Source organism: Mercenaria mercenaria, chromosome 11 (genome assembly GCF_021730395.1).
Source record: "Mercenaria mercenaria strain notata chromosome 11, MADL_Memer_1, whole genome shotgun sequence".
In the NCBI taxonomy this organism is placed as follows: Eukaryota; Metazoa; Mollusca; class Bivalvia; order Venerida; family Veneridae; genus Mercenaria; species Mercenaria mercenaria.
The window spans coordinates 3,054,788-3,075,734 of NC_069371.1; the positions used below are offsets into that span (position 1 = coordinate 3,054,788).

Genomic DNA, 20,947 nt, shown 5'->3' on the forward strand with positions numbered 1-20,947 from the left:
ATAAAGCTGCTATTGTGCAGACAAGGTCAAAATAGCTAATTTTGGCCCTTTCAGGAGCCATAACTCTGGAACCTGCAATGGGATCTGGCCAGTTCAAGAAAGGAACCGAGATCTTATGGTGATACAAGTTGTGTGCAAGTTTGGTTAAAATAAAATCATAAATGAAACCACTATCGTGCAGACAAGAAATTGTTGACGCACGGACGCATGAGAAGGACGGATGGACTGACGAAGGACGAAGGGTGATCACAAAAGCTCACCTTGTCACTATGTGACAGGTGAGCTAAAAATGTTGCTATGAAACTAGAAATGAAATAAATATTCAAACTTCATAATCTTTAGATTATACTATTAGTAACGCTGACTTTCTTTTATATTTTCTTATATACTGTAAAATCATTTAATTTCGTGGACACAAAATTTCGTGGTTTTGGTCAAAACGGCAATTTCGTGGGGATATGAATTTGTGGATTTCAACTTTTGAACATAAAATGAATGGGATTTTTACTTGTTCGTTGGGATTAAATTTCATAGATTGACTCAACCACAAAATCCACGAAAATGAGTCCCCCACGAGTATTAATGATTTCACAGTATACCTTTAAATGCAGATCCACATTCGGTACACAGATAGGGCCTCTCGTTTGTATGGCATCTCATATGACGTTGAAGGTTCCCCAACTGTTCAAACAGAAAAACAGAAACACCAAACTTAGCAATTTTATCATAATGAATCTGAGGTTAAGTGCTACGACTTCATACTACAAATCCAGAGTTGACTCTACCTGCTCCAACTTAAATTACTTATAGTATTTCAGACAAACAGGTGGAATCAGAACTTCATTTTGTATCATACACTACCAGGATATTCTAACAAAATTTAAAACTCAACTAAAACTAATTTTATTCTTTCATTGGGATTCAGTTTTTTTAATTTTATGCAACTACAACATCACAAAAAATTAGTCCAATACGAATATTAATCATAGTATCTGAACTTAATATTAAGAATGTATCATTACAGTACCTGTGCACTAGCATGTCCACACACATTACATTGGTATGGTTTCACACCAGTGTGTACCTGAAAAAAGATTAAAATATCTAAGCAATTTAAAACTATTATTCTATGCTATTTTTTTTCCTTGGGTGTAGTGTCACATCAACATAATTTAGGTCATATGGTTACTTTTCCAGCTTTTGATGGTAAAGGAAGATGGTTTGACACCATTTCATCACAGGCAAGCACCTGGATAGGACAACCGGCCTTCCAGCAGGAACCTGGGTAGGACGACTGACCTTCCAGCAGGCACCTGGATAGGACCACCGACCTTCCAGCAGGCACCTGGGTAGGACCACCGACCTTCCAGCAGGCACCTGGATAGGACCACCAACCTTCCATAATCTAGCTGCATAGCCATCTCACATACTCAAACAGGGATTTCCCTTGGCTTTTCCGGATGGGGGTCCTGGATGACTTTTGGGGGTCCCCAATTATATTTAATGACATTTTCATGAATTGTAAAGCAAATATCTGAACAACTTAAAAGATACAATATTACATTTATAAGTTGACTTGTATTCATTTTTATTCATCCTACTGGTAACCCTGATAATTACCTTTTATATGGTTTATGTCATCTAAAAATTCCAGGAGTAAATCTTATTGCTGCAGCCATTTACTTGATTTTGTCATAGAGTGAGAGTGTTATCAAACTTATAATACTATGATTGTGGTCTGTCTGCAGCAGGACGTTTGTTCAATAATACAGTTTTGATACACAGTAGCTGCAATACATAACCTTATTTCAGTAGCGAAACCATAAAAAATTACAAAGTATCTGTCCACTCGTGTGAAAACTCTTTCTTTCGAGTTTCCCTTGGTATTAGTTTCAACTGCATTAGACTGGCCTAGGCTAATATTATTTGGATGGTTCCCCGCATTATTATTTACGTCTGAGGAGAATTTATTACCAAAAAATAAAGTAGCTGTAGCTATGATCCTGTAGCTGGACGCTTGAAATGTGCAAGGGCCGGTGACAGTAACTACCAAAAAGACGCTTAAATACTGAAAAGGACCAAATTACTGAAAATGTGATTGGCAAAAAAGCGGGTCCCGCAGACGCATGCCAGTTCACAAATGCAAGTCCTTGGCCTAAAATACGAGTCAGGGATGCAAAAAACACGCATCCGGGAAATCCCTGCTCAAAAGTTGGCACTAGAGTGAACACACAATCTCTTAAACGATACACAGAGTCGACACTCTGCCACTATGATAGAGAGGTTAATTATAAATAAAATGAGCTGCGCCATGAGAAAACCAACATAGTGCATTTGCGACCAGCATGGATCCAGACCAGCCTGCACATCCGCAGTCTGGTCAGGATCCATGCTGTTCGCTAACAGTTAATCTTATTGCACCAGGCTTTGAAAGCGAACAGCATGGATCCTGACCAGACTGCGCGGATGTGCAGGCTGGTCTGGATCCATGCTGGTCGCAAATGCAATATGTTGGTTTTCTCATGGCGCGGCTCAAATGTATTCACCTTCGTATGTTGATCGAGTGTTTTTTCTGACCCAAACACAGCGCCACACAATACACACTGGAAAGGCTTTTCTCCTGAAATAAACATCATGGTAATTACAGAACTTCTGCATTTATAAATTTTTATTTGAGAATGCTGTCCTGTGTACACAAAACTGTGATCAGCCTTTTCATATTACATTCTTTGTTGATAAAATGTTTTACTTTTAATGTGAAGACAAATAAACTTGCCATTATGAATGAAGTCACACAAATTATATGAAATTTATACATCAAATTAGACAAGTATTGCTGTTTCCAGTATTACATAACTGAGTTTAAAACTGATCACATATTATTGTAATATATATATAAATGCAGACATGCCCCTATTAACAGACATGGTCTTTTTTTATGTGACAACTCGTAAATTAAAAGTTCCTGTATAATTATATTCTCACCTGTACCAGTTCCTCACCTGAAAGGTTATTCTCTCATCTGTACTAGCTCCTCATCTGAAAGATTATTTTCTCACCTGTACTAGTTCCTCACCTGAAAAATTATTTCCTCACCTGTACCAGCACCTCACCTGAAAGATTATTTTCTCACCTGTACTAGTTCCTCATCTGAAACATTATTTTCTCACCTGTACTAGTTCCTCATCTGAAAGATTATTTTCTCACCTGTACTAGTTCCTCATTTGAAAGATTATTTTCTCACCTGTACTTGTTCCTTACCTGAAAGATTATTTTCTCACCTGTACCAGTGCCTCACCTGAAAGATTATTTTCTCACCTGTATGTTTATTTCCTCCATATATATTTATTTCCTCACCTGTATGTTTATTTCCTCCCCTGTTACTTCCTCACCTGTATGTTTATTTCTTCATGTATATGTTTATTTCCTCACCTGTATGTTTTTTTTCTCAACTGTTACTTCCTCACCTGTATTTTTACTTCCTCACGTATATGTTTATTTCCTCACCTGTATGTTTATTTCCTCATGTATATGTTTATTTCCTCACCTGTATGTGTACGAATATGGTCCTGCAGCTGTTTCTCTCGTGAGAATTTCTTCTGACAGAACTCACACACTTTATTCTTTGGTCTCACTTTCTTTGGTTTTGCTTTAGTATGTGACACTGTCTTAGCTTTTAAACTACTAGGTTTTTCTTCTGAAATAAACATCATGGTAATAACAGAACTACTGCATTTATAAATTTTCATTTGGAAATGCTGTCCTGTGTACACAAAACTGTGATCAGCCTTTCACATTATGCAACATTGATAAAATGTTTTACTTTTAATGTGAAGACAAATAAACTTGCTATCATAAAAGAAGTCATGCAAATTATATGAACTTTATACACCAAAATGGAGAAGTATTGCTGTTTCTAGTATTACATAACTGACTTTAAAACCAATTATACATTATTGTAACATATATATATATATATATATAAATGGAGACATGCCCCTATTAATAGACATGGTCTTCTTTGATGTGACAACTCGTAAATAAAAATTTCATGATTATTTTCTCACCTGTACTAGTTCCTCATCTGAGAGATTATTTTCTCACCTGTACTAGTACCTCACCTGAAAATTTATTTTCTCACCTGTGCCAGTTCCTCATCTGAAAGATTATTTTCTAACCTGTGCCAGTTCCTCATCTGAAAGATTATTTTCTAACCTGTACCATTTCCTCATCTGAAAGATTATTTTCTCACCTATACTAGTTCCTCATTTGAAAGATTATTTTCTCACCTATACCAGTTCCTCACCTGAAAATTTATTTTCTCACCTGTACTAGTTCCTCATCTGAAAGATTATTTTCTCACTTGTACTAGTTCCTCATCTGAAAGATCATTTTCTCACCTGTACTAGTTCCTCACCTAACAGATTATTTTCTCACCTGTACTACTCCTCACCTGTATGAGTTCCTTACTTATATGGTTATTTTCTCAAGTATGTTTATTTCCTCGCGATTTCCTCACCTGTTATTTCCCCACCTTTATGTTTTTTTCCTCACCTGTATGTGTACGAATATGGTTCTGCAGCTGTTTCTCTCGTGAGAATCTCTTCTGACAGAACTCACACACTTTATTCTTTGGTCTCACTTTCTTTGGTTTTTCTTTAGCATGTGACACTGTTTTCTCTTCTAAACTATTGTCAGCACCTTCTTTCACACATTCTGAACTGTTACCACCTATGGTTTGCCCTGAGCAGACTTCTTCCCTCTGTGTCTTGTTAAGCTCATGATTTTGTTTTCTTGCATTATCAGTGTTGCCTTCTTTACCAGTTTCATTTTCATGTAATTTGTCTCCGACTGATAAATTTATAGGGTTATGGGTATTGTTTTGTTCAATTAATTCACAATCATTATTGAATGAGGTATCCTCACTTTCATTTTCTTGTTTGCTGACATCACTTTCAGACTCTACATCATTTTCAGACTCTACATCATTATCAGTACCACTACTGTTTAACATATCCAAATCTTCAAGTGTTTTGTTTCCAACTTCTTTCACGGAATTGTGTGTGACTTGATTTGACTCTTTCTTCAAATCTGCATGTTTCTTCTTTTTTTGTGACGGAAAACAAGATTTTCTGTGCCTCGCCATATTACTTGACCTATAAATTTTCTGACATCTTTCACAAGGTAACAATTTTTCATAACCACTTGCTCCCCGAGATATATGTGCAACCATTGCATCAGCTTTTTTCTTCGCTTTTCGTCCGCTTGTACCTTGACTACCTGTTGCTATGGCAACATTTTTATCTCCCATACTTGGTGTCTCTACTTCAGCAGTAGATTTCTTATCATTGTCATCTTCATCTTCAGCTTTTCCTGCCTCAAGTTTCTCATCTTTGTTTACCTTCTCAACATTTTCAACATCACGGCGCTCTTCTGGTATGGGCACCTCAACTTTAACTTCCATATTTCAACTTCAAAACCTGTCCACCTTTCTATCTGATTCTCTTAATCTTATCTTGAAAATCCTTAATCACAATGATTCAAAATGGCAACAGGGTCCATGCATAGCCTGTTAAACCTGAAATCCAGATCAGAAAACTTATATGAGAAGATTGAAATCGTATCTGACATAACTTAAAGGCTCATAAAGACTTTGTTTATAATGTGGCTGCATTGACTTTATCGAAATTTTGGTATAATATCAATTTTTTCTTTATATAACAAAGGACACAAATTTTTTCCTAGGTCAGGGGCCATAAATCCTACAATACTGAGTGAATCCGGACGCGAAACCCCAGGTGCACAACTGCACATGCTGACCAACATTCCTGTAAACTTTGGTGACTCAAGGTCAAATACATTTGGAGCTACGTGCGACACAACATTAAAATGACCAATATTTTTCTAAGTCAGGGGCCATAAGTCCTACATGACTGAATGAATCCTGACGCGAAACCCCAGGTGCACAACTATACATGCTGACCAACATTCCTGTAAAGTTTTGTGACTCTAACTCAAATACTTTTGGAGCTAGGCGTGACACAACACTAAAATGACCAATTTTTACAAAGTCAGGGCCCATAACTCATACACGACTGAATGAATCTGGACGTGAAACCCCAGGTGCACAACTACATATGTTGACCAACATTCCTGTAAAGTTATAAAAAAAAAAGCATAAAAAAACATATGAATGTTATTACAGGGCTCTACTTTAACTCAGTAGAGCACTTGCCCATATGGCAACTTCAACTAAATTTTTACTTGTCCAAACAGTGATGTGACGAGATATTGCAATACAGTATAGCAATAAAAACAGTAGTACATCACTACATGATGCTTTCATATATTTCACTCTAGTCAAAATAATAGGTTGATTTAGGGACAGCATGATATAACTTTTGACTGTCACTATTGCATCATGTTCGAACTTATTCTGCACATTTCTGTTAGAAAATCGCCAATGAAATCTGTTGGGAACGTTTTCTGGTGCATGTACGAGGGCTGTTTAAAAATAACAGATATTCTTGCTGTCAAATGTTGCATATTGCGTAAATAATAATTTGAAATATATCATTGTAATTCGGAATCCTTTTATAATTTGGTCATACATTTTTTGCTCGACTTTTCGAAGAACTAGAATGTGTCTGTAGGACACAGGGTGTGCCCCCCACTGGTACATTTGTCACAAATAAGTGGCAATAATTCAAATGTTTGCAGTCTTAATGGGGTTTAGCCTCAACAAACATTTTATGAAAAGGATTCATTATTCTAGGCGCTATACTTTTTGAGCTATGAGCATCATAAACAAAAAATCCACTATTTTGGCTATTTCAAGGGTCATAACTCTGAAATAAGAGCTAAGATTCTCAAGAAGAATGCCAAGTGTGCAAGGTCACATCACGATAAAGACTCCAGCAAGGTTTCCTGAATTTACATCAAATACTTTTTGAGCTAGGTATATAATTAGGTGAAAAAGTGCATTTTTTTACTATTTCAGGGGCCATAACTTTAAAAGTAAGGGGTGGAGCCAGCCAAAAAATTAGAGATGTGCAAGTTTATATCATGATAAAGACTTATGCAAGTTTTCAACCATTTATATTAAATACTTTTTGAGCTAGGTGTGTCACAAGGTGAAAATGTACATTTTTGACTATTTCAGGGGCCATAACTCTAAAAATAGGGGGCGGACCCAATAAAAAATAGGAGGTGCACAAGTTCATATCATGATTAAGACTCATGCAAGGTTTCATGAATCTATATCAAATACTTTTTGAGCTAGGCATGTCACAAGGTGAAAATGTGCATTTTTGACTACTTCAGGGGCCATAACTCTGAAAATTGGGGGCAGACCCAAATGAAAAATAGGAGGTGCACAAGTTCACACAATGATTAAGACTCATGCAAGGTTTCATGGATCTATATCAAATACTTTTTGAGCTAGGCATGTCACAAGGTGAAAATGTGCATTTTTGACTATTTCAGGGGCCATAACTCTGAAAATAGAGGGCAGAGCCAGATGAAAAATAGGAGGTGCGCAAGTTCATATCATGATTAAGACTCATGCAAGGTTTCATGAACCTACATCAAATACTTTTTGAGCTAGGTGTGTCACAAGGTCAAAATGTGCATTTTTGACTATTTCAGGGGCCATAACTCTGAAAATAGGGGGTGGAGCCAGATGAAAAATAGCAGGTGCGCAAGTTCATATCATGATGAAGACTCATGCAAGGTTTCATCAATTTATATCAAATACTTTTCGAGCTAGGCGCGTCACGAACTTCGGACAAACGGACGGATGGCAGACGGACGCACGGACAAGACCAAATCTATATGCCCCCACCACTCATGGGGGGGCACAAAAAGTAGAGCTATTGTACTCATCCCGGCGTCAGCGTCGCCGTTGGTTAAAGTTTTTGATAAAGTCAAAATATCTCTGTTACTATCAAAGCTATTGACTTGAAACTTAAACTAGTTATTTACTATCAAAGTCTACACCAGGAGAAACAATCCCCATAACTCTGATTTGAATTCTGACAGAGTTATGCCCCTTTTTAACTTAGAATTTTTGGTTAAAATTTTTGATAAAGTCAAATATCTCTGTTACTCCTCACAATCAAATCTGGAAGATATAAACATCAGTGAAGAATTTATAGTTAACTCTTCAGAAAAACTTGCTTTTACTATGAGTGACAGAGCAGCCAATGAAAAACTTGCCGATAAATTATTAACTGAATGGAGGGAAAATATGTTGTTAAAATGCAGAAGTGAAACTGAAGTTAGCTCCGTCAAACATTTTCACTGTATGGCTCACGTCTTATTAGGCTTTCATCGTTATGTGGTAGATGAAATCAAGTCAGTTGAAAAGGAAATTTTAGAAAGTGATGGGCCTATAGGCAGGGACAGTCTACCAGTTTTCGAATTTTGGTCTAAAAAGGAGTTGGTGGGTGAACGTGTAGTACGAACTACAGCTGACACTTTCGGACCTGTTGGCGAACATACAGGCTTACGTGATCGTTGGGAAGCTCACTGTGCAAAACACGGTATTAAATCTGTCATTGGGAATTACAAAGACAACAGATTCAATGGACTTTTCGAAACAGCTGCTCAGATTTATGTGTATCTCAATGACTTTCTACATGTCATAAACACAGTTAAAAATCCTAACCTCAAAATAAAATCTGTTCAAGCAGATCTTAAGTCTGAAACAGTGTTGACACTGCTACTATGTCTCGCTATACTCTACATGAAAGTTACTGGGCCATACTGGTGGCTTGTCACTTCAGGATCAGTGAGCTACCTTGAGCTTAACACACATATCCAAAGTCTAGAACTCTACCTGAAAAAGTGTGAAACCGAACCAGCTCTCTTGCTACAAGATACCGATTGGCTAGGTGACCTAGAAACACATATACCAAACATAAGGATGTTCACTCAGGTTATCAACATAGAAAAACCCTCAGGTCTGCTTCTGAAGTTGCTTGCTGTGTCTTCAACCGGGCTGTTGAAAACTGTTCAAAAACAGTTATGCGACTTTCTTGAGGGAGGTCAATTCAGTACCAAGCCATCAGAAAAAGATCTGTCCAGAACAGGCTATGCTCATGTAACAAATCTAGGATGCGAACACCATTTTGGTGACCTTGACTCAAGCCAAAAGAGACGCCCTAACGCTTACATGCATCATCATTCATCTATTCAACTCCTGAAAAGAAATAGAACTGATATGATAAAATGGATTGATAGCATGCCAGAAAAGGATAAAGAATCACTAATGGCAAGTGCTAGGAAACACGGTAAAGAACTGCGAAAGCAGCACCGAAGAAGTGAACAAAATGTGCAGACCGAAACACTGGAAATGATGGAGGCTGAACTGAAAAAGAAACATCGAAAAACTGTTGTTGAAGTAAACCCGGAACAACCGTATGAGGATGTTTGTGTAAGTCTTCCAGAAGGGGACTTCAGAATTAACGATTATGTCATAGTTGCATACCAAGATGCTTGGTATCCCGGAATAGTGACACATGTTACCAGTGTTTCAACTGCCACAGTCAGCTTCATGGCTCCATGCAAAAAGGAGGGCACATTCAGCTGGCCAGTTAGGAAAGATATTCAAGAAGTGAAGAAAGACTTTATAATCAGTATGGGTGATGTGCCTGAATGTAAGAACTCTGGTAGACAGACTGGTACTTCGCAAACTTTGCTGATATAAATGCAACATTTGAAGCTTTTGCTAAACATTTCTTTAATTAACTTTGTTTTTTCAGGACTGATTTAAAAAAAAATCACTTTAGTGTATATATATCATGTGACAGTGTTAGAGTGGCAATGAATTATTTTATACTTGAATATGTTTTACATATGGTTATGAAATGATTGTCATTTTACAGATTTTTAATTGCAGTTTTTGCTTAATTTTTAAAAATATTTCGTAATAATTTATTAAATAAATATACTTAATTTTAACTGCTTTGCTTATTTACACTTACAGAATAATAAAAGGTTTATATGCCTGGTCATATACAGATGGAAATGGTTAAAAATATCAGCCTATATGAGCAAAGCTGAAAAAAAAAAAATTCATTATAAAAAAAATGTGTACCTGATCACTGTTCTTGTGGAATAGCAAGATAACCCCTTCAGATATGGTTATGAAAACATCAAAAATGGCTTCTACAGAAAAAATGCCATAAGTATACCAAGTTTTATAAAGGTATCTTTAAAGATAAAAAAGTTGTGCAAGATTGAAGTATTCTGTTTAATCGCTCGGGTCCGCTACTTCGGGATATTTTACTTTACTTTATATAGAGAAAAAATTCCAGAAAAAAGTCGCTTTTCATGAAACTTCAATACTGCATAACTTTTTTTTTTTAAGATATTTTGAAAATTTAAACAGTTCTGTGCTTGTTTATTCAAGCAGAATAAGATTAAAGTGTAAAAACTGTGAAAATTCATGTTTGAAAACACAGCTGTGGTAAATTATAAATAATTTTACAATATTTAGGAATTACTATCTCAAATGACTTATAGTGGTGCACCCATATAAGAAACATCTCTAAGAAAGCAAATTCAACCCTTGGGTTCTTAAAAAGAAACTTGAAGCATGCTCCTAGGGAAAGTAAAAGATTAGCATATGTTGCATTAATTAGGTCAACGCTTGAATATGCGGCTATTGTATGGGACCCTTATAAACAAAGTGATATTACTAATCTTGAAAAAATTCAACGACAAGCAGTTAGGTTTATTAAAAATGATTATAAATCTCGACACGATGGTTGTGTAACTGAAATGTTTAATGAACTTGGTTTACCACTTCTTCAAGATAGGAAAGAAGAACGACTTATAATTTGCTATTCAAGATCACTAGGGGTATGGTACCAGCAATCAATGCTGACGAGTTCCTTCAAAAAATTCCAGCAAAAAGACAAATCAAAGTGAAAACATTTGACGATTTTAAAACCAGCAATATTGTGACCAAATTCCAAAGAAACAACTCTCAGTGCTATAAAGCTGAACTTGCCAAACCTGAAGTATCCCTGTTTCTCGTATTCTCAGGGTTTCTCATATTCTAGTTTTTTTCCTTAAAGTTGTCAAATAATTTAATGTTTGTTATTTTCTAGACAGGAATGGTTTAAAACTGACACACTGAAAATTTCAAGTGATTTGAACACATATTGACGAAACTATCGGCATTTTACTCAATTTTCACAAAAAATCCTTTTTTTTTCTGGTGGTGTTAGCAAATTTGCCATAAATTATTGATTATGCCATTAATTGTCATATTTCTTGATGTATTTACTACAGAATATATCTTTTTATTACACAATGGTAATTTTAATGTTTTAAATTCTACAACTTCTTTGTGATGAAAAGTAAAATCTAAATCCATGGGAATATTAGAAATTCTTGGTCCATTTCTGCGGGTGAGGGTGGTATCAAATAATTTAAATTAACAAAATAACAAGAGCTCGTCGAACATGCCCCCCTTGATGCATTCAGTAATTGCACAAGGAACAGAAATTATATGCTCACTGTAAACAAAAGTTCTACCATTCTGGTTTAATCTGACCTTGACCTTTAACCTATTACCTAACAAGAGATTACAGAGTGATCTTGGCATCATCCACTGAGCCATTTTTTAATGTTCCAAATTCAAAACTAGCTCAAGGTCAAAATCAAGGTCAAATTTCATTTTGGTACAAAACAGTGTGTATGTGGTCCAAATTTGAAAGCTGTGGCTTGAGAAATGTGAAAGCAAGTCACTAGATCAATTTCAAGGTCAAAGTTCATTTCGGTAGACAGAACTATGCATGTGCTTCAAATTTGGAGGCTGTAGCTTGAGAAATGTGAAAGTAGTTAATAGGTAAAAACCAATGTCAAATTTCAATTTAGAACACAAAAATGTGCATGCGGTCCAAATTTGAAGCCTGTAGCTTCAGAAATGTGAAAGTAGGTCACTAGGTCAATCTCAAGATCAAAGTTCATTTCGGTGCACAAAGCTATGCAAGTGGTTCAAATTTGAAGGCTGTAGCTTGAGTAGACTAGCCACTAGACTGATAATAACTATGTTTCTATATTTCCCTTTTTTGACAAATTCAATTTCATAGAGACAAAAGCCAGTCTATTTTAGAGATTTTCACACAGGACTGATGTTGAAATTATCCAATTATTGGACATAGGATATAGACTGGCTCAGTTCACTACATTCAATCATAAAATTGTAAAAAGATATATCATAGTCTAGGAGCTAGTCTATAGCTTGAGAAATGTGAAAGTAGGTCACTAGGTCAAATCAAGGTCAAATTTTATTTCGTAACACAAAACTATGCATGTGGTCCAAATTTGAAGCCTGTACCTTCAGAAATCTGAAAGTAGGTCACTAGGTCAATCTCAAGATCAAAGTTCATTTCAGTACACAAAACTATGCTTGAGGTTCAAATTTGAAGGCTGTAGCTTGAGAAATGTGAAAGTAGGTCACTAGGTCAAAATCAAGGTCAAATTTTATTTTTGAACAAAAAACTATGCATGTGGTCCAAATTTGAAGCCTGTACCTTCAAAATTGTGAAAGTAGGTCACTAGGTCAATAACAAGGTCAAAGTTTCTTTCGGTACACAAACCTATAGATGCATGTGGTCTAAATTTGAAGGCTGTAGCTACAGAAATGTGAAAGTAGGTCACAAGGTCAAGATCAAGATCAACTCATGTCAAGGTTCATCTTGCCATTCAAAACTATACATGTGGTCCAAATTTGAATGATGTAAGTTATGGTCATGAAGATTCTAAGTTTTTCCCTATGTAAGTCTATATGAACCATATGACCCCTGGGGTGGGGCTATATTTGACCCTAGAGGGATAATTTGAACAAACTTGGTAGAGAACCACTAAATGATGCTACATTACAAACTATCAAAGCCATAGTCTTTGTGGTTTTCAAAGTTTTTCCCTATATAAGTCTATGTAAACAATGTGACACCCAGGGCGGAGCCATATTTGACCCTTGGGCAATATTTTGAACAATCTTAGTAGAGGACCACTAGATGATGTCATATACAAAATATCAAAGCCCTAGGCCCTGTGGTTTTGGACAAGAGGTTTTTCAAAGTTTTTTTCCTATATAAGTCTATATAAACCATGTGACCCCCAGGGTGGGGCCATATTTGACCCCAGGGAAATAATCTGAACAATCTTAGTAGTGGACCAAGATTTTGCTACATACCAAATATTAAAGCCCTAGGCCCTATGGTTTTGGACAGGAAGATCAGAAACCGTTTAACTGTTCCTGGCCAATGTGACCTTGACCTTTGACCTAATGACCTCAAAATCAATAGGGGTCATCTGCTGGTCATGGCCAACCTAACTATCAATTTTCCTGATACTAGACTGAAGTGTTCTCGAGTTATTGCCTGGAAACCATTTTACTGTTCCTGGTCACTGTGGCCTTGACCTTCGACATACTGACCTCAAAATCAATAGGGTTCATCTGCTGGTCATGACCAACCTCCCTATAAACTTTCGTGACCCTAGGCCTAAGAGTTCTTGAGTTATCATCCGGAAACTGTTTTACTGTTCAGGGTCACTGTGACCTTGACCTTTAACATACTGATCTCAAAATCAATAGGGGTCATCTGCTGGTCATTACCAACCTCCGTATCAACTTTCATGATCCTAGGCCCAAGTGTTCTTGAGTTATCATCCGGAAACCGTTTTACTATTCAGGGTCATTGTGACCTTGACCTTTGACATACAGACCTCAAAATCAATAGGGGTCATCTGCTGGTGATGACCAACCTCCCAATCAACTTTCATGATCCTAGGCCCAAGCGTTTTTGAGTTATCATCCGGAAACGGATTGGTCTACATTCCGACGACCGACCTACAGACCGACCGACATCTGCAAAACAATATACCCCTCCTTCTTCGAAGGGAGGCATAATTAAATGGGATAATTTTTGTAACATTTAATGACTCCATCTGAAAGACAAGTGAATTTTCTACAAAATAACACCCAAATGTTGTTTATGAAATGGTTACTGTTACTGGGAATAAAAACAACCCCTTAGGCCCCCCCCCCCCCCCCCCGAGAATATGAAAAAACAGGATATACAGAAACAGTTTCTTTTTAAAAACAATACCTGACTGGAATGCCCTTAATGAAAATCAAATACGTGCAGAGACACTAAACGGCTTTAAATGTGCCGTACAGAAAAGGGACTAAATTCCCTACGTGCAAACCCATAGTTAATGTGCCAGAATTGGACTTCTACTACGTACAGAGATGTTATCTTAAAGGCAGTGGCTAGAGAACCGGAATCGGTTTCCTAGACTGCAAACTTATTCGTCCGGAACCGGTTCTCTAAGCAAAATACCTTGCATAGGCTAGGGAACCGGAATTTTAGGGAACCGGAATTTTATTTCTATGCATAATACTGCCGAAATCCTTTGTTTCTTGGTAAATGTCATGCATATTATTATCTTAATTAATTTTACCATGCCCTTGCATTTATGGTTATTAATAAAACCCGGCCCGGCCCGGCCCGGCTCAAACCACAGAAATAGCCGAACTGCCGATTCAGATTGTACGGAAACCACCGGAAACTTATGGACGGAAGGCTAATATAATTACGAATGGTGAGACCTTCGTCTTAATCAAGGCAAATTTATGTTTATTTTATTTCATTATTACAAAAGTAGAAGCAAAGTATTGATTAATATTGATGATACGTATGTTTCATGAAGTATTGCACTTGACATAAGCAAAGACCTAAAATAACAAGATATTTGAATCACACTCAATCAAAGAAGTAATACATTCGGCAGTCAATGTGTCATTTTGTGTACCGGACAGACACGAGATAGCAGTTTGCAGGATACTTTCAACAGAACTGGACAGGCTAGTTAATGGTACTTGTGACGATGTGACACTAGGTTGTGTAGTACGGTGAAGGGGTCTATACCGTGCACTGGAAGTATTTATAAAATTTGGTTGCCCGACCAAGATAGCGTTTTAGCATATTAAGTATTAATTTAATAAAAATATCTTGCCTTAGGGAACATATGAATATAAACACTCTTATATTAAGGTTGTCAAAGATTTGCATTGATAAGTACACATTTTGCGAAAATTAACTAGAAATGTAAGTTTATGAAATTATTATTACGGTATACTCCTTTTGCCTATCTCGGTTGCGCAACCAAGATAGATCGAAAATAGATGAACTTCGAAGCTATGCGCTGTTTTCATACTTGCCATTTGTTTCAGGTTGTTGAAGTATTCAAATTTGAATATAAAACTATAAATTAAATCAAAAGCTAAAAAAAGGTCCACTTTTTACATTTTTTTTTCATATTAAAGGGAGGCAATTACAAAATTTCATAAAAGGTATCAAATTAAACATTTCCAGAAGAGGTATAACTCTATGTAATAGGTCTTTGTTCCTGAAATACAAGAAAACTGAAAAAAAAAATATCATAAAATTTTGCTCAAATGATAAATCATATGATTTAGCTTTAAACAAAACCGGGTGATATGTATGGAGATGATACCCAGAGTTACAGTAAGTTGTAGAAATGAATGAACTGGAGTATAAAATATAAAAGATCGGTCGCAAAGTTTCGAACCCGGAACCTCCCCCCACCCCCACCCTGAAACATGCCCGCTCAGTCTGTTTAAAACAATAAAACAAAACAATAAAAAAACGGTAAATATCTAATATGGATAAATGGGAGGTAAGTGATAGCAATGAACTTTCGTGTTTTAACAATTTACTGCTAACGTTATTTTTGTTTTTAGATTATTTAATTTTTGATTTCTCTTTCTTTTATATTTGAAATAATACTAGCATATCTTTTTAACAAAGAATTAAAAAAAAACCGGTCTGGTCGGACTACGAACTATTTCAGCCTATGCTTATACAACTATTCACACAATGTTAACTTTTTTGTTTTTAAAATGAACATTTTAAAGCATGGATTACAAATGTGTGCAATTCAGATGTTAAATTATTATACCCCACACAATGTCCAATGCAATTTTCCCATTAGTTTAACTTGAATAATATATCATATTGTTTTTAAATGTTTTTATATCTCGTGCGCAAAATCGTTATTTATAGAAAATATCATGGGGTTGAAACAGCAATGGTCAAAATGTATAATGATCTTTTGGAAACCATAGATGAAAATCAAATAACAATCGTGGTCATGATCGACTTGAGTGCAGCGTTCGATACCATCGATATCCCGATACTGATTCAAATCCTTCAAGATGACTTTGGTATACATAGCACTCCCTTGAAATGGATAGAATCTTATCTCACGAACAGAACAATGAAAGTTTTAGTTGAACAGTCAGCATCTGACACGGAGCCACTGAGGTTTGGTGTCCCGCAGGGTTCTTGTGCCGGACCAGTGATCTTTACCCTGTATATATCGGCTCTCAACCGAGTGGTGCAGAAATATCCAGCTGATCTCTATGGATACGCGGACGACCACAAGATTGCGTTAAAAATTCAAGCGGGAAATTCTCAAAATGAGACAACTGTTCTTCAACAACTCGACAGTTGTCTCAATGAAATCATAAAATGGATGACAACCTTCAAACTGAAAATGAATCAATCTAAAACTGAAATTATTATGTATGGAACAAGACAACAGTTAGCGAAATTGAACATCACAAGTGTAAACGTTGGTGGGTGTGACGTAAAATGCGTCGATCATGTCAGAGACCTAGGTGTAACTATGACCAATACACTCAACTTTGACCATCACATTCAGAAAAAATGTCAGATAGCTCATGTGCAGTTACGAAACCTTAGGGCAATACGGAAACATCTCACACAAAAGTCAACTGAATCATTAGTGCATGGATTGGTTCATTCTCACATTGACTTCTGCAACAGTTTATTTACAGAAATTCCAGCCTACCAAATCAATAAACTACAGCGAGTCCAAAATCATGCCGCTAGAGTAGTCAAGAATGCTTCCTATGAAAAACCAAGTGCCGAATTTCTGGAAGAATTACACTGGCTTCCAGTTAAGGCTAGAGTCATGTTCAAAGTTTTAGTAATTGTCTTTCGTGTCATCAATGGTACAGCTCCAGTATATCTGAGGGAAATGTTTGTACCTATTCGACAACGATACAGACTTCGCTCACAAACTGACACTAACTTTAACATCCCTAGACGGCAAACAAAATTAGCAGACAGATCTATGGCGGTCGTTGGTCCCAAATGGTGGAACGATCTGCCTAGCTATCTGAAAAACATTCAGTCTGAAGCCAGCTTTAGATCAAAACTGAAAACACATTTATTTAGGCAGTTTCATGAACAATGAGTGTAGTCTTGTTAAAATACAAAATATCAGAAGTGGTGTAAAATAGTATTTATACATGTCCAAATCTTTAAATCTAAGTTCTAGAATCCTGTTCATATTTTGTATGTATATATGTTAAATGTGTGTTATGTAATTGTAAAGCGCAATAGAATATTTTATAATTTTTGCGCTATATAAATGCCATGTATTTGTATTTGTATTATATTTTCAATTTCTGCGCATGTGATACTATACAATAATTGCCTTTTGGTGAGGTCGATATGAGCTGCGCCATGAGAAAACCAACATCCGCGCAGTCTGGTCAGGATCCATGCTGTTTGCAAACGGTTGCTCTAATCGCAACAGACAATGTTGGTTTTCTCATGGCGTGGCTCATATGTGGATTTACCGGCCTGATAAAAGCAATATCAACCTCGGGCGAATTTATTGACTTGATATCGCTTTAACAGGTCAGTAAATCCACATATCCACCACACATAAAAGGCGACAATTGTTTTATCATTAAATCCAGCCTACTCATAAGTATAAACATTAGATACAGATGTCTGCAGCCTTAGGTCATCTTTCGTGGTTAATTGTATACGACGTCGCATTGTTTTAACATAATAACATGTGGACGTCACAGCTGGAGGTCAATATGTGTGTTTGGCTCCACCTTCGAGAAATACGACTTTTTATCATTGAACATGTGACTACATCTAGAACAATGGAAAGGACTATAAATATAGGTTTAATGATAAAAACAATAATTTCATATCACACGCGCAACAACGCTATTTTGTTTTTCTGCGCATGTGATATTACATTTTCATGTCTCCCTATGAGAGATCGATACTTTCGTACTGATTTAAAAACGATGTGCTTATTTATACATAGGATTAAATTACTTTATCTTGTGTTTATACATGTGTGAACCCGGCTTATTTTTCTTTTCTGTTTTTGAATGATTTGTTCTACATGCAACAATTTGAAAACAATTCTTCATCAAATATTAAACTGAAACTATCACCATCAGATTGGAAATTAACTAACTACTAAGAAAATGAGTGCTCTCATTATATGTTCCGTAGTTATCGCCGTTTTTCGAATGTTACTGCTGTTGATTTTGTTGAAGTATGCCCATAAATACAGCGATATGTAACCTCAAGACTATACCTATCAAAAAGTATTTTTATGCAGCAAAGACAATTTCTAAGTGCTTACTAGTAAAGCCTCCTTAATTCTGTCTTCATTATTTGGTAAGTAATAACTTTTTTAATGTTAAATAAATCATTTCATTAATTTTTCGGTATAATAAAATAAATAATTATTCCTGAGAGGGTGATCCCTCGAAATAAGCCTATCCGTGACTAACAGTTTTCAATGCGACAATTGTAAGTTACTATAGAGAAAGAGTTTAGTATTTAAAATGTAAATGTATAATAAAATGTTGACGAAAATGGGCTTAAAATCCCAAAACATTTCAGGAACATTTTCAGAAAATAAAAGATACATACTGAGTGGCGAACGATCAGTAAAATGTTTAATAAGAAGTACTATATTATGTTTTTCTTACGCCGCTTTTGTCTGTAACATGTATTCAGGTATACACGCGTAACAATAAAGATAGGAAAGAAATCGAAAATGGCTAACAAAATAAGAATATAATTAAAATAGAATTTATGCTGTTGTAAACTTTTTTTGGCGATTAACTTACTTTTGCCTTAGATACAAGCATTTGTATGTAAAAATTGAGTGTGCAATAGCTGCGCGTGAAAATAGGGTAGGAGAAAATTAAGGCAATACCGTGAAAACGAAGAAGGAGACTCCAGTTTATTTTTCGCTCATATTACAATTCAATTTTTTTTATCATAATTGTATTTGTGAAAAAAGAACACACTACTTAGTCATTCCATCTGAAAACATATAGGTTTCAATGGGCCTGTTATACCAAATGAAACATAATAACTTTTTGGATATAATGGACAACCCAAAAAATAAATTAATCTCCGTAAAAACAGAAACGTCACAACTATATATATTTAGGGTTGAGCTAAAATGTGATTCTCGACGCGATTTGCGTAAGAAGTACGAATTTTACCTTTTCAATACAATGTAATATCGGGTGAAGATCAACTTTTACTATTATTTATACAAGTTATGAAGGATGCAACTTGTTTTTGGAAAATCCCGCTCATTACACTTTCTTTACCGTAAAGTTGAAAAAATATGTAAGGTTAAAACTTTTCTGAGATGCTTTATGGATTTGGCCACACATGGGCAGTTTAACAAACCATTTTAGCTGGAGAAAAACACTCAGATCCTTCGTAATAAAATGCCGACTATCGTACATTTACTCTGTATATAAACAAGAGCACCGCCTTGCGGGTGCTGACGCTCATCTGATTTTTTTTTGTGTAATAGAAATATTGTCCTACCCGAGATTTTCTAAGTCTAAAAAGGGCCATTACTCTTGCAAAAAGCAGGATAGAGTTATGTTTCTTGATGTACAGTGTCCACTTATGATGGTGGAAAACTGTTGCAAGTTTTAAAGCAATAGCTTTGATAGTTTATGAGAAAAGTAGACTTAAACATAATACTCAACCAAGAAAATGATTTTCTAAGTCCAAAAGGGGCAATAATTATTGCAAAAAGCAGGATGGAGTTATGTTGCTTGCTGTACAGGGTCAGCTTATGATGGTGAACAAGTGTTGCAAGTTTCAAAGCAATAGCTTTGATAGTTTAAGAGAAAAAGTTGACCTAAACATAAAACTTAACCAAGAAATCTGATATTTTCTAAGTCCAAAAGGGGCCATAAATCTTGCAAAAAGCAGGATGGAGTTATGTTTCTTGCTGTACAGGGTCAGCTTATGATGGTGAACAAGTGTTGCAAGTTTTAAAGCAATAGCTTTGATAGTTTAGGATAAAAGCTGACCTAAACATAAAACTTAACCAAGAAAACTGATTTTCTAAGTCCAAAAGGGGCAATAATTCTTGCAAAAAGCAAGATGGAGTTATGTTTCTTGATGTACAGGGTCTGCTTATGATGGTGAACAAGTATTCCAAGTTTCAAAGCAATAGCTTTGATAGTTTAGGAGAAAAGTTGACCTAAACATAAAACTTAACCAAGAAATCTGATATTTTCTAAGTACAAAAGGGGCCATAAATCTTGCAAAAAGCAAGATGGCGTTATGTTTCTTGCTATACAGGGTCAGCTTATGATGGTGAACAGGGCTCCGGAAATTTTGATAACTCAATTGGTCCGAAACGAAAATCCTGACATCGGCGCTACCCCACCCAGCACATTCCCAATACATGTATTACATATTTTGTAAAACGTGATAGGGTAAAGAAATAAGCATGTCATGCATTAAAACTGAGTTACCAGTCACCGCGCGTTACCATACAATGAAGACAGTTATTCAGTGTTATGTGTGATCGTTACTTTGTTTAAATTTCGATGTTTTTCCGAGATAATACGAGGCATTGACACCGTGTGCGTAACTAGTCTAAAAGCCAACGCACGTGACTTCGATACCGTATACACGGCAGATACTTTGTGATGTTTCCTCATTCTTTGACGGAATTCTATAAAATACAATGCGTCAAAGTGAGTTACACGACACATATTCTCTGCTAA

General features: G+C 36.0%; 1 protein-coding gene across 2 annotated transcripts in view; it reads right to left on the minus strand.

Annotated features, from left to right (window-relative positions):
- Positions 1–20,947, minus strand: part of LOC123532428 (zinc finger protein 160-like) — a 64,109-nt gene that overhangs the window by 29,604 nt on the left and 13,558 nt on the right. For both annotated transcript variants that reach the window (XM_053518406.1, XM_053518405.1), the window contains exons 2-6: positions 4,555–5,578; positions 3,548–3,697; positions 2,547–2,620; positions 1,028–1,084; positions 600–681 (exon numbers count right to left, since the gene is read on the minus strand). In XM_053518406.1, the coding sequence (XP_053374381.1) occupies positions 600–681; positions 1,028–1,084; positions 2,547–2,620; positions 3,548–3,697; positions 4,555–5,464 (1,273 nt within the window). In that variant the 5' untranslated portion in view covers positions 5,465–5,578. The remainder of the gene's footprint in view (positions 1–599; positions 682–1,027; positions 1,085–2,546; positions 2,621–3,547; positions 3,698–4,554; positions 5,579–20,947) is intronic.